Source organism: Microtus ochrogaster, unplaced genomic scaffold (assembly GCF_000317375.1).
Source record: "Microtus ochrogaster isolate Prairie Vole_2 unplaced genomic scaffold, MicOch1.0 UNK72, whole genome shotgun sequence".
Lineage (NCBI taxonomy): Eukaryota > Metazoa > Chordata > Mammalia > Rodentia > Cricetidae > Microtus > Microtus ochrogaster.
Window position 1 is genome coordinate 1,411,341 of NW_004949170.1, and position 13,399 is coordinate 1,424,739.

At 47.4% G+C, this 13,399-nt stretch overlaps 1 protein-coding gene across 2 annotated transcripts in view; it reads left to right on the top strand.

Moving 5' to 3' along the window:
- The window catches only part of Dscam (DS cell adhesion molecule), a 563,284-nt gene that overhangs the window by 470,654 nt on the left and 79,231 nt on the right, over positions 1–13,399 (top strand). For both annotated transcript variants that reach the window (XM_026777546.1, XM_026777547.1), the window contains exons 19-20: positions 410–565; positions 5,590–5,723. In XM_026777546.1, coding sequence (XP_026633347.1) covers positions 410–565; positions 5,590–5,723 — 290 coding nt within the window. The remainder of the gene's footprint in view (positions 1–409; positions 566–5,589; positions 5,724–13,399) is intronic.

Here is a 13,399-nt window from a genome sequence, read left to right on the forward strand (position 1 = left end):
CAAAAGTTTAACCAACACACACACATATACACAGAGGGGGGAATGAAATATATGCATTTATTTTATATTTATGTATATTTCATATGTATATGGAATCCTCACGTTGCAGAAGTTTCACAGTGAACAGCTGTTAGCTATATAGAGATAGCTCACCAATGAGAGGTGTATAAAGCTATCTGCTGGTGTGAGTCCTTCCCAGGGTGACATTGTGACACTGGAATTTGATTTATCAAGAGTAAATTACAATTTCCCAGTGTGTTTGTTTTGGTTTGTTTTTTGCAGACATTTTGATACAGGTGATTATTTTTCTTGTAAACAGTAGGTGGTAACTTGTGTGACAGGGAGGAGGTCAGCCAGGCGGTGTGACGGGCTCAATAATGAGGTCCTACTTTTCGGCTTTGTCCTCCAGAGCTGGGCGAGATTAAGAATGTCACCACCACTCAGCCTTCCTTGGAGTTGGATGGACTGGAGAAGTACACCAACTACAGTATCCAGGTGCTGGCCTTCACCCGTGCAGGGGATGGCGTCCGCAGTGAGCAGATCTTCACCCGCACCAAAGAGGATGGTGAGACATAGATGTGTGGGCACTGGATGGGAAACGCAGATCCAGGTCAGAAGGCTTGCCGGGGGCCTTCGTCCACCAGTCTGCTCTTGGCCTCGTTCACTCTGGTCTTCACTGTCCTTCTGCACAGCCCAGCAGGAGTCAGTCCTCCCCCTCCTACCCCACTTGATGTAGGCATTGATTGATCCTGATCCTGCCCCTTAAATACTTTCCTGCTCTTTCCTCTCCTTCTACCCCCTCCCACTTCTCCTCCTTCACCTCTCCATCCCACCCCCTTTTCTACCTCTCTTCCTATCTCCCCCCTCTTTTCTCTTCTTCCTCTTTTTCTATCTCTTTGTTTTTTTTTTTTAAATCATTTTTGGTTGTTTGTTTCAACTAAAGTCACCTTTGATCCCAGAGCTCACATGCCTGCTGAGTGTTCTGTGTTCTATTCAGATAACTTCAATTACTACCAGCGTCAGCTCTTTTCCTTAAAAATTATGGACTGTCCTAAGTCTTACTTCACATGAATTGGATCATTTTAGAAAGGCTTTAATTCAAAGCTTTGTGGCTTTTTTAACAAATGAATTCTTACAAAGATTCATGCTGACTAGGTAGGTTTTATCTCCCTTCTGACTCCAGACTAGCTCCACACAAACTGGCCTGCAGTTTTCATTATTTTGAGGGAAATTCCCTGTGTCCTTGTCGGAGCTGTTTGAGGAGCAGTTTCGGCTTCCGTGCACAGCAGAGCATCAGCAATAAAGACAGTTAGTTTCTTCCTCGGTGAAGGAAGAAATAAGCAGTATCTAATAAATGTCCAAGAGGCCTTCCGGAAGCTTCCCGGCACCGGGTCATGCCAGACACAGGCTGACCCAGGACATGCAGCACCCAGGTGCTGTGTAGACACGATCCCCAGGAAGTGGGGCAAGTTAGGGAGGAGAGCCCTCACTGTGGCCCATTCTGTCACCCGCTGGTACTGGCAGGTTTGATGTCTCTGCCCCCTCCACTGCATGGATCCCAAGCATGCTATTCTTTGATTCCAGCCCACATTTGCCCTAGAAGCAAAGCTTAGAACTCAGATTTGGATACAAGGATGGGACCTCCTCCTTCTCCTTCCCACCCCCTGTCCATCATCCTCACGATCACCAGACATCCAGAGAGTGCATTCTGCTGCCTGCACCCTGATCACCCCTCAGGGGAGCCATGCCCTGTTCTCTCTCCCACAGTCCCATCCGCCTACCCCCTCACCGTATTCTGTTGACTCTCCGGGCCTCCTTACACAGAGGTGTCTGCGTGCATGTCAGTCCTCACTCGGTTTGGTTTTTCTAGAACTCACAGACCATTCTTCCCAAGAATATGCAGCTGTTCGTGAGTTCTATTCAATGACATTGGTCATTTCAGGAAATCTAAAGTCAAAATGCAGTGCCCTTGGGAAGTCACTGTGCCTTGAGCTATAGACAAAGCTAAGTCCTAAACGAGAGGAACTATTGTTTAAAATGTGTCAGCGAGCTGTGTGAATGCTGGTGTCTGTGCCCTGCTGTCCACAAGACCTAGAGCAACTCACTTGCTCAGAGCAAGAGGGAACCAAGCTGCTACACCCCTCAGAGCATACTGACGTATGTAGGAAAGCAGAAATGAAGTGACCACACCTCAGGCTGCTGACATACAGAAGGCTGCACCCCTCCCTATATACCTCGTTATTTGCTCTCCCCTCCCTCAGAGCATCACAATTGTTCAAGAGAAATCGATCTATAGCATAAAATTTGACATTAGCATTTTTCGGGAGAATCTACGGAAATCCAATAAAATGGGAAGATCTCCACAGCTCCCATCAACAAGAAATTTGGGATCAATTTTTAATTAATCATCCAGTTTTAGAAATGGTAGTTTTCTGTCTCAGTGTTTGTCCCTGAGGCCTAAGGTCTAACTTGCCCATCCACTGATCTCTGCTTTTATACCTGGTTCAGGCAGTGTATGGAGATGTGATTGACTGTAGATGTCTCTACAAGACCCCATGGAGGAGGTGAATTCCCCTCATCCTGGTGCTGTGGCTCAAAGGGAACTACAGGTTGAATGTCAGTATTGATTTAGGATAAGTTGGCATTTTTGAAGTGAAATGGAGTAGAGACTGGAGAGAAAGAGGGAAACACAAAAGATTTCATAACTTAGAACTGGCAGGTGCCCTAGTTTGCTTTCTGTTGCTGTGACAAAAACACCATGATCAAAACACCATGACCAAAACACTATGACGAAGACACCGTGACCAAAAACACCTGTGGGAGGAAAGGACTTATCCCATCTCCACATCACACTCTATCTTTGAGGAAAGTCTGGATAGGAAACGAAAGCAAGAACCTGGAGGCTGGAGCTGATACAGGGGCCGGGGGAGTGCTGCTCACTGGCTTGCTCCTCATGGCTTGCTCTGTGAGGCCCATCTTCCCAGGGGTGGCACTGTTTACAGTGTGTTGGACTGACCCACATCAATCATTGACCGGAAAGCGGGCATGGAGGGATTTTCTCTGTTCCCAAATGACCCTTGTTTGTGGCTGACAAAACACTAACCATCACAGCAGGGACCTTGCCAACCACCATTAGAGACTCCGAATCTAATGTAAGCAGGTGTTTGTGCAGTGAGAACAACTCACTTGTTCAGTTTCTCCATCCCCAAACTCCGTCTCAGGCCTCTGGTCATTTCCAAAGGTCCAAGCATAGAGGTCTCAGATCCATATGTTGTAGTGCCATCTCCATGGCTATCCTCTTGGGGGTGAAATCGGTTGAATTTTCAGATCTGCTTCTCAGGACCCTCAGTTCAATAAAAATGTACACAGTTGTCGTTGCTGAAAGAGCATAAGAAGTGACTTACTACGCAGCTTTATTCTTTTGAGTGGATGAATTCTAAATTCCGAAACATTTGTGGAATCTTAATATCATTTTATTTGCCCAAACTATAACCTAAGCATAGCTGCACAAGGGAAGAATACAAACAAAACATGATCTATTAATTTTCAGTAGCTATTTTCACTCTGAAGCATGCGCTAAACTCAACCTCCATCCCTTTATGAAAAAGTACACATAGTATATGTATACCTAGAGCCAGCTCTGTTTAAATTTAAATATTTACTAAGCCCATCATTAATGCCTGTGAGCCTCTGAGGCCAGCGGTAGATGGGTTGTGTGATCTCTGCATCCACCCCACGTGGCACCAGGGCAGCTCCTCACTGGTGAGATATCAAAAGGTAAAGCTGAGTGAGGGTAAAAGACACCCATGACAGAATCTGGGACTCCTTTGGCTACCAGTATCCCGAGCTTGGTGTAGCCTGAAAAGCATTGAGCGTGTATTAGTTGCTTTTCTGTTGCTGTGAGAAAACCTACAGACAAAAGTGACGTCAGGAAGGTTTGTTTTGTATGGGCTCCCAAAAGCAGAGCCCGACACGGTGAGGAAGGCATGGGAGCAGTCGGGGCATCCACAGTGCAGAAGGAATCTGGCTGATCACACTGCTTCCTCACACAAGAAACCAAGAACGAAAACAGAAAGGATGAGGTTGCAAACTCTCAACATGCCCCCCACTTCAGTGATGCACTGCTTACTCAGGGAAACCTGCTCCTCCTAAACTTCCCACAGCTTCCTAAGCAGAGCTACCAACCGAGAACCAAGTGTTCAAAAAAAGGAGCCTTTAGAGGACATTTCTTATTCAAACAACAACAGAGTATGTCCAAGTGTGAGTGTATCTTAGTGAACCCCAAAATGGTGTGTGCGTGCGTGTGTGTGTGTGTGTATGTGTGTGTGTGTGTGTGTGTCTGTCTGTGTCTGTGTGTTCGCATAATCACCATTCACGTAGCCCTTCAATAGGTACTGGAGGTTTTGTATCTTGTGAAGACATCAGACCTTCCTAGAATTCTAGAACCTCAGAATGTGGGAATGTGCCCTGTGCAGTAGATAGAAGCCAACAACACAACAGGCCATGTGTCCTCTGCATCCTGTTATAGCCATCACCCCTCACCCCTGGCCTCACACCTCATCCTTCACCCCTCACCTCTCACCCCTGGCCTCACCCCTGGCCTCATCCCCACCCCTTACCCCTCCCGTCACCCCTCACCCCTGGCCTCACCCCTGCCTCTCATCTCCACCCATCATCCCTCACCTCTCACCCCTGCTATCACCCCTCACCTCTCACCCCTGCCATCACCACTGGCCTCATCCCCACCCCTTACCCCTCCCGTCACCCCTCACCCTCATCTTCACCCCTCACCCCTACCATCACCCCTCACCCTCATCCCTACCCTTCACCCTGCCCTCACCCCTCACCCCTGTCCCCTCACCCTCATCCCCACCCCTCATCCTCACCCATCACTGCTCACCCCTACCCTTATTCCCCACCCCTTACTCCTGCCATCACCCCTCACCCTCATCCCCACCCTCACCTCTGCCCTCACTGCTCACCCCTGCCCTTACCCCTCACCCTCATCCCTACCCTTTACCCTGCCCTCACTCCTCACCCCTCACCCCCGACCTCACCCCTCACTCTCATTCCCACCCCCTACCTTCACCCCTCACCCTGACCTCATCCCCACCCCTCACCCCTGCCCTTACTGCTCACCCCTGCCATTACTCCCACTCCCACCCTGGCCTAGCACTTCACTTGAGGATAGGAAGACTCTGACTTCGCAGAACTCTGACATCCACTGTCTCTGACCCCCAGACCCTCTTTTAAAGGATCCCAGCCCATCTCCCAGGTCTAATGTTCTTTCTACCCTTTCCTTCCCAATTTCCCTCCCACCTTAGAGAAAATGACATAAGTGCCCAGTTGTTGCTGAGAGTTCAGCAGGGCCTTGCTTTTTTAAAGATCCTATTTCCAAATACAGTGACACCTGGAGTCATGGGGTTAGGACTCGGTGTATAAATAAGGAACACTGGGACCCTTGACACTGGTCCTCAAAGAGCTGAGCAGAGAGAGAGGGGCTAGGCCACCAGTCACTGGGGGAGGGGTTGTCACCTGGGCGACCATTCAAGGCTCCTTCCACCCCGGGACTAACCCCGGATTTTCTAGTTCCAGGTCCTCCGGCTGGCGTCAAGGCGGCAGCAGCCTCAGCCTCCATGGTCTTTGTGTCCTGGCTGCCCCCGCTCAAGCTGAACGGCATCATCCGGAAGTACACCGTATTCTGCTCCCACCCCTACCCCACAGTAAGTTGCTGGCCAGCCAGGTGCTTTTCCAGCCCCTTTCCAGGACCTCACTGAGGATGCTCTTTCCTCGGCTCCCTCCCACTTGTCCTCCTTGGTGTTTTTTTCTTGTGGGGTTGTCTCCACACACAAAGCAAAGTCCTCATTTACACCTCCCTCCAGAGCAGCCCTGCATCATCAGAGGGCATACAGTTGCTGGGAGCCACTGTCTATCTGGCAGCTTCCCAGGCACTGCCCGCTTATCAGAATCCCAGTACAGAGGCCGTAATTGTGCCTTAATTGTTGCTCACTGGACAGCACCTATTGCTTGCGCTGTTGGGCTCCACATTAAATGCACTCGCTCCCTCCTTCCCTCTCCCCACATGCTCCTGCCTGCCCTCCCTCCCTGGCCTATTCCTGCTGAGCAAGGCCTGTCAGCGGGGACCTGTGCCCTCTGCAACAGCAGCTGCAGGCCTGGTGAAGGCACTGGGAGCTGGAATGCACACACCATTTCAAACCCTACTACTTATTATCACTGCTGTTAGCAATGCTGGGTAATAATTATCAATTTGAACTTTTCTGTGGCCAGATACCAAGTCATATCAGGAAAGAGGGGGATTTGGAGAAAAGAAAATATAAAAGTAGTGCATTCCAATTTACAATGCTCTCGTGGAGATTTTAAGACAATTTCAAAATGTAGGGATGATGTCTAACCCATCTTTGTATCCACTGTTCCTGGCATAAAACTTAGAAACATGTAGCCAGGCTGTGGAGAAGGTTCAGCTGTGCTTTCCAGACAAGCATGAGGGCCTGAGTGGGTCCCCAGCACCCACAAAAAGAGTCAGGTGTGGTAGTGCAAGTGATTCCAGCTCTGGAGAGGCAGAGACGGACAAATCTTTGGAACTTACTGGCCAGCAGTGTAGCTGAGTCTGTTTGCTACAGCGTCCCAGTGAGGTTTCTGTTGCCATGATAGGCAGGAAATTATTCATTTGACTTATACTTCTGTGTCACTGCCCCACACAGAGGCAGTCAGAGCAGAAACTGAAGGCAGGAGCTACTTTCCCTCCCTGTGAATGTGACAACCCTAGGGACCCCCATCAGCAGAATCGTCTACCCTTTTCTGCATTGTGACTGGCTTGCTTCATGAATCCAAACATCTCAATTTCCGTCAATGTGGGAGGGGGTGTTAGGACTGCCTTCCTCCATGAGACTGGACAATATCACCAAATTTATTTACGAGTTCTTTCATTTAACTGATGCATTTCCTGAATCCAGACTTTCTTGGAGTGTGGAGCCTGAGGCCTGGTGTGCAGACACAGCATGAGTGGGTAGGAGCCAGGGACCCTGTGCGTGTCTGGGCAGCTGCAGCTCTTGCCAAGACAGTCAACGTGTGTTCTATGTGTACCACCACCCGCCTCTGCCGTGAAGTGCAATTTGAATTCCGAACGGTCAGGGCTGGGTTCCAGACTGTCTGTGAGCTCTTTATGTGTCAAGTATGCTATTGCCAGCCACTGGGCCCTTTTCTTGAAACTCAGAGAGAAAGGCCAGCCTTCTACCAGGAGGGAGCACCTGCTGTTCTATTTCTCTGCAAGGGTGTGGGCCCGACCCCTCACCACAGCTCCTGAGTTTAGCATTGGTCCTAGTATGTCTCCGAGTCTTCAAAAGAGAAGGCAAATCATCTCTGATGGGCAGAACTCTCACTGTCCACTCCAACCACTTCCTTATTTCCATTCCTTCACTCGCCTCTCGTCCATCTGTCCGTTTGCTGAAACTCTCAGCTTTGCTGTTTTAACTGTAAGAAGCTGAAGGACACTGGCAGAGCTCAGAGAACACCCCAGCTGCCCCTGGCCGTCCCAGACTGTTCCTCTCCTCTGAATGTGAATGCAGCCTGGCTGGCGATAGTTGCTCACAGGACAGATATGCCAGAGAGTGCTAAGTCCACAGGGGCTGGAGAGATGGCTCTTGTAAAGCACAGGACACCAATTCAATCTCTGGAGGCCATGTAAGAAGCTGGGCATGGTGGAACATGCCTGCCATCCCTGTCCTAAAGAGGTGGGGACAGACAGATCCTTGGGGCTCATTGGCTGGCCAGCTAGCCTTACCAGCAAGTTTCAGGTCCCAGTGAAAGACTCTGTCTTGAGAAATCTAAGTGGACAGTGGACAGTACCTGAAGATTAACACTAAAGGTTGACCTTTGTCATACACCACACACACGCACACACACATGCACACATGCATGAACACACCACATGCATATGCACATACACATGCACAGAGCACACACTTGCACACACACATAGGTATGCACACAGTGCACACACATGCATATACACACACTTGGCATATATCCATAATATAGTAAAAAGGAAGAGTCATATGCACCAACAGTCATAGAATGGACATAAAGGATTCTTACTGTCCTGCACTTAGACACACCAGAGCCTTCTCAAAGGTGACAGGAGACAGAACCTGGTTGTTGCCTTGAAACCACTCTAAAGTTATTTCTGTACTGACTTTTGGTGATATTAAGAAATGCAAAAAGTCGGGCTGGTTCAGCCGCTCAGCAGTTTAGAGCACTTGTTGCTTTTCCAAGAGACCCAGGTTCAGTTCCCAGAAGCCCCATGGTGGCTCACAATCCCCTTTAATTCCACTTCCAAAGGATCTCACTCCCTCTTCCGACCTTCGTGAGCTCCTGTGTGCACGTGGTGCGATACACACCCAGCCAAACACACATATGAAATAAGATTAAAATAGTGGAAGGCTGGTGTTGTGGTGCATGCCTGAAAATTAACACTAAAGGTTGACCTTTGGCATACACCACACACACACACACACGAGAACCTGAGAGAGAGAAGAGAGAGAGCCCGTTTGTGTTGGCCTGCCCTGGAGTGTGGTTGGTATACCGTACAGTGACACTACATTGAAGAAAGCTAACGTTCCCCTTCCCATCAGTTATCAAGTGCAGATGACTTCTTGCTTTGGAGCAGGACTTTTTGTCACCTCCCCTTCTCTGTTGCTCAGACTTTTGTCTGGTTTGGACTGATGCGGGTCTTCTGAGTGCTGCTTCAATCTCTTTAACTTCCTATGTGCATCAGCCTTGCTGTGTCTAGAACACACTGTTTCCTTGCTGTTTCCCCAAAGTCTTCCCTCCCGTCCCACATAGATCTCTGAACCTTGAAGGGAGATAAAAACAGTCTTTTTAGGGCTGAGGGCTCCAAAGTCTCTCACTCTCTGCACATCGTTCAGTTGTGAGTATCTGTGTTAATTACCATTTCCTAAAGATCCTGATGAAGTTGAACAATCTAGTAATCTGTGTGTGGAACAGTATTTAAGAGTTGCTTCATTGCTATGTTAAGTTAACAGAATAGTAGTTGGGTTTTCCCTAGGGCCCATGATGTATCAAGTCTTGGGTTTTAGGCCTCTATTAATAGTGTCAGAGGTGGGTTCCATCTCCTAAAGTGGACCCTAAATCCATTTTTTAAAGTGGTTTGTTATTCCCATGACATTGCAACAGAAGGCATCTCTATCTTACAGGCAGGTTTCTGTTGTAGCTCACAGAGTTCCTATCTGGGTGAGACTTATGATTGCTTTTCTCCACCAGTAGCACATGTGACAACTTCCAGCACTGTGAACACTAGTCAGAAAACATAATAATCATTTTCTTTTTGAGACCCGAACGTTCCTGCTATGTGTAGCAATGACCAGCAGAGGGCAGCACAAGCTCTGTCATTTTTCTTGTCTGAATCAATCTGAAGTGTTTGAAATAATTTCAGAGTTGAATGTAGAACACGGGAAGATAAATCAAGACATGGTGTCCCCTCTAATTTGATCTTTTTTTTATGAGTCCCTTGGCGTAGTTCCTTGACGATGCCTCACCACAAGATCCCTAGCAGAGCTTCCTTTCTCTCTAAGACCTTCTTAAAGGGGGCAGTTTGTTCTCCCATATGTAGCCCCCATCTAACAATAGGCGGTTATATCACACTATTTGCTCAGTTCATATTAGAAGAGACCACACTATTATAGACCTCGAAGGTGTCCAGGCATGTCACACTAATGTAAGTTAGCCAGGTTTGTTTCCTGGTGGTCTAAATGCACAGCAAATAAAACATTTTTTCTCACTTCAAGCACCCAGAAAATGCACTAGCCTCTCAAAGATAGAGGACAGCACCCCAGCCTCCAGATTCATGAAATTAGAACCTCAAGATTCAGGCTATCAAATAACAATAGTATAGTAATAAAATAATATAAACTATTACAAACACTACAACCCAAAGAAGTGAGGTAACTCTTTAACGTCTCTCTTTAGGGGTGATGGAGCAGTGGTTTAGGACACGGACTTCTCTAACAGGGGACTCAGCACCCACATATCAGTTCACAGACACCTGTAACTCAAGTTCCAGGGGATGTGACGTCCTCTTCCGGCCTCCAAGGACAAAAGTATTCAGGTGGTACACAGACATGCATGTAGACAAAAAGCGTAAAGTAGAATAAAAATCTTTTATAGTCTCAGACTAGGAAGTAGCTGAGCTGCATTTTCCTGAAATTCCATCTGTGAAAAATTATATAAAATTCACCTATGAAAAAATATAGATGAGCACCAAGCTATAGTAGCTATCTACTTCATAATACTAAATTCAGAAATGTGAAATTACGCAGCAGAAATTTCCCATCAATGAAGAACAAATGACTAAAAATCATTAAAATTCTATCATCCGTGAGCTGTGAGTTCCATCAATTATTCCCATCTCAGATATGATATCTTGTTTTGTTTTTTATTTTGAGACAAAGATTCGTGTAACCCAGGCCGGCTTAAACTTACTATGTACCTGACTTCCTCCCACATCTACCCTGCAATACTGGCATGTGCTGGACTCAACCTTGGGGCTTCCTGCAGTCTAGAAAACATTCCCCCCACTGAAGTACAAGTAGGTTTCAGCTATCATACGGGCTCACAGAGACTGAAGCGGCAATCATGGAACCCACGTGGGTCTGCACTAGGCCCTCCACATACATGTTACAGTTTCCGCTTGGAGGTTTTTAAGGGACTTCTAACAATGGGAGCGGGGTCTCTGGCTATTTTGTCCTCTCTTGGGACTCTTTTCCTCCTCCTGGGTTGCCTGGCCCAGTCTTGCCATGAGGGTTTGTACATAGCCTTATTGCATCTTGTTAGACTGTGCTCGGTGGATATCTCTGGTGGCCTATTCTTTCCTGAGACGAGATGGAAGAAGAGTGGATCAGTGGGAGAGGGGGTGGGGGTGGTAGGAGGAGTGGAGGAGAGGAAACTGCCGTTGGGTTGCATTAAAGACAAAAAAAAAAAAATTAAAAAATTCTAAAAAAAAAGTTCCAGACATAAAATGCTACCCAGTTCCTGCAGGTAAAGGTGTGTTATACACATCACTGAGGGAGCCGGCTCCAGCCCACTTCTCCAGCTGACTCCAGACTGTGAGACTTTCCCTCCATGAGACATGAGCAGGGTTCTAGGCAGCTAAGAATGTGACTCCTACAATGTCCCCGCCTTCCCAGGACAGTACCGCACAGAGCAACTGCACTAAGAACTTAGTATCAGGTGGTGTCTCAGTGGCCCCTGGGCTGAGGGCGATGCCACTGCCCCGGCCCCTGGGCTGCAGCAGAACCCTGCCAGTGTTTCCAGCATTGGTTTAATGCTCCGATGTGTAGGTGTGTCCCAGCATTCTTCCCTGTCCCCTTTCTGAGTTCTTTCCCATCTGCAGCGTCACTGGCTCACAAATTAACAATCACCTGAAGCTGAGTTCACATTTTTATCTCCATCCCTGGCAACCATTTAAAAATAGTATTTTATGAATTCCCTGAGAATTATGTATAGTGTATTTTGATCAGATCCATGTTCTTGCATCCTGCCATTCCAAATTCCTGTCCTTTTTAAAAAACCCATTGAGTCCAATTTGTGCTACAGATACACGCAGGTGTAAGCCCATTCCCTAGAGCAGTGGCTCTCAACCTTCCTAATGCTGTCCCTCTTAACTACAGTCCCTCATGTTATGACGACCCACAACCATAAGATTATTTTCATCGTTAGCTCATAGATGTAGTTTTGCTATTGCTATGAATCATAATACAAATGTTTTTTGTGGATACAGGTTTGCCGAAGGTGTCTGGACCCATAGGTTGAGAACTGCTGCCCTACCAGGGAGCCACACCTTTAACAAAAACTAACTCCCCTTCTCTCAGTAGCTACCAATGTGTCCCACCCCCTCCAATGCTAGGATTTTGTCTCTCTTGGATTGTGTGCTGTCCTGAATGCTATGAATCCAAATGGGCAAGAACTGTCATGTCCAGAAAAAAGTGTTTCATCGCAATTATCCACTTCCTCTGGACTTTCAAGTCTTTCTGCTCTCCTTTTCCATGGTGATGGCTGAATCTGTGAGGAAGGTATATGATATCGACATCCCAGCTAGGGCTGGGCATTCTGTAGGCTCTCATATTCCACATGTTGTGTGGTTGTGTGCCTTTGTGTTAATCAACATCTACTGCAAGAGGACACTTCCCTGATGAAAGCTGAGGGATGCTTTGTCTATGAGTATAGCAATGAGTCATTAGGAATCCATTTAATACTATGCTGATTTATCCCCAAGGGCATGTGACGTATCTAGCCACAGGGCCAGCTATGGGTTCCATCCTGTGGAACACTTGGTTTTATTTGTCTGATTTCCTAACACCTACATTTAGAGAGAGAGCCAACTTGTATGCCACATCCAATATGCCCAGACTCATCCTTGCCCTTTCATTCCTGTTTCTTAGGGCTGCTGATGTTCCAACCATGTTCTTATCTTCTGACTAGAGTCCAGACTTAGGTTTGATTCCTTGTCTATCACTACTTATCAGATTGGCTGATTAACACACCTCTTATTCATCTGTTCAACAAATCCCAGAAATGAATGGAACACCACTCTGCACAAAGCGCTGAGCCAGGCTCTGGGTTCACGCCTGGGCAGAAATTGAATCTGCTGCATGCAGCCAGACTGTGCATTAGTGGTCTCTCAGCAAGTGGTTTCTCTTTATTTCCTGCTCATGCCTATTGTAAGTTAATATTGACTTAGCTCTCTGTTACCATCATTCCAGCAAACACCCAGGCAGAACTTATGACAGAGGGAAAGAAATCTTAGAAAGGTTGATAGGGGAATTTAATGCTTCCCCAGAAATCACTAGTCAGCCATCACCATAGTCTTCCCTACCCAGAAGGTCCCCAGAAGGCATCAACAGAGCATGTGTTCAGAAACCCCAGAGAAGGCAGAAGGTGCCAGGGCAGGACTCCATTCTGTGCAGGGAGCAGAGGACAGCAGAGTGGCGATTGCAGCCACTATAGTGCAGGAGCACAAGGAGGGCTATATGCCTCAAACACTGGCCAGAGCCAGTGTCTTAGGACATGAGTGTAGCCTTGACTTCAAGGAAGCCCCAGTTACCTGGTGAATCAAAAACAGGACTAGGGATGTGGAGCCGAGGAGACAGGTCAGTTGGTAAAGCAATTGAGGAGCTGAATCTTGATCCCCAGCATTCAAGTAAAAAAACTGGACAGTGGTTTGTATTTATCATTCCAGAATTGGGGGTTGCAGGGAAGTAGAAACAGGAAGATCGCAGGGCTGGCCAGTCTGGTATAATGGATGTGTCCCAGGTCCTAGTGATAGGCTGTTTCACAAAGATAAAATAGACTGATCTCAAGGAAT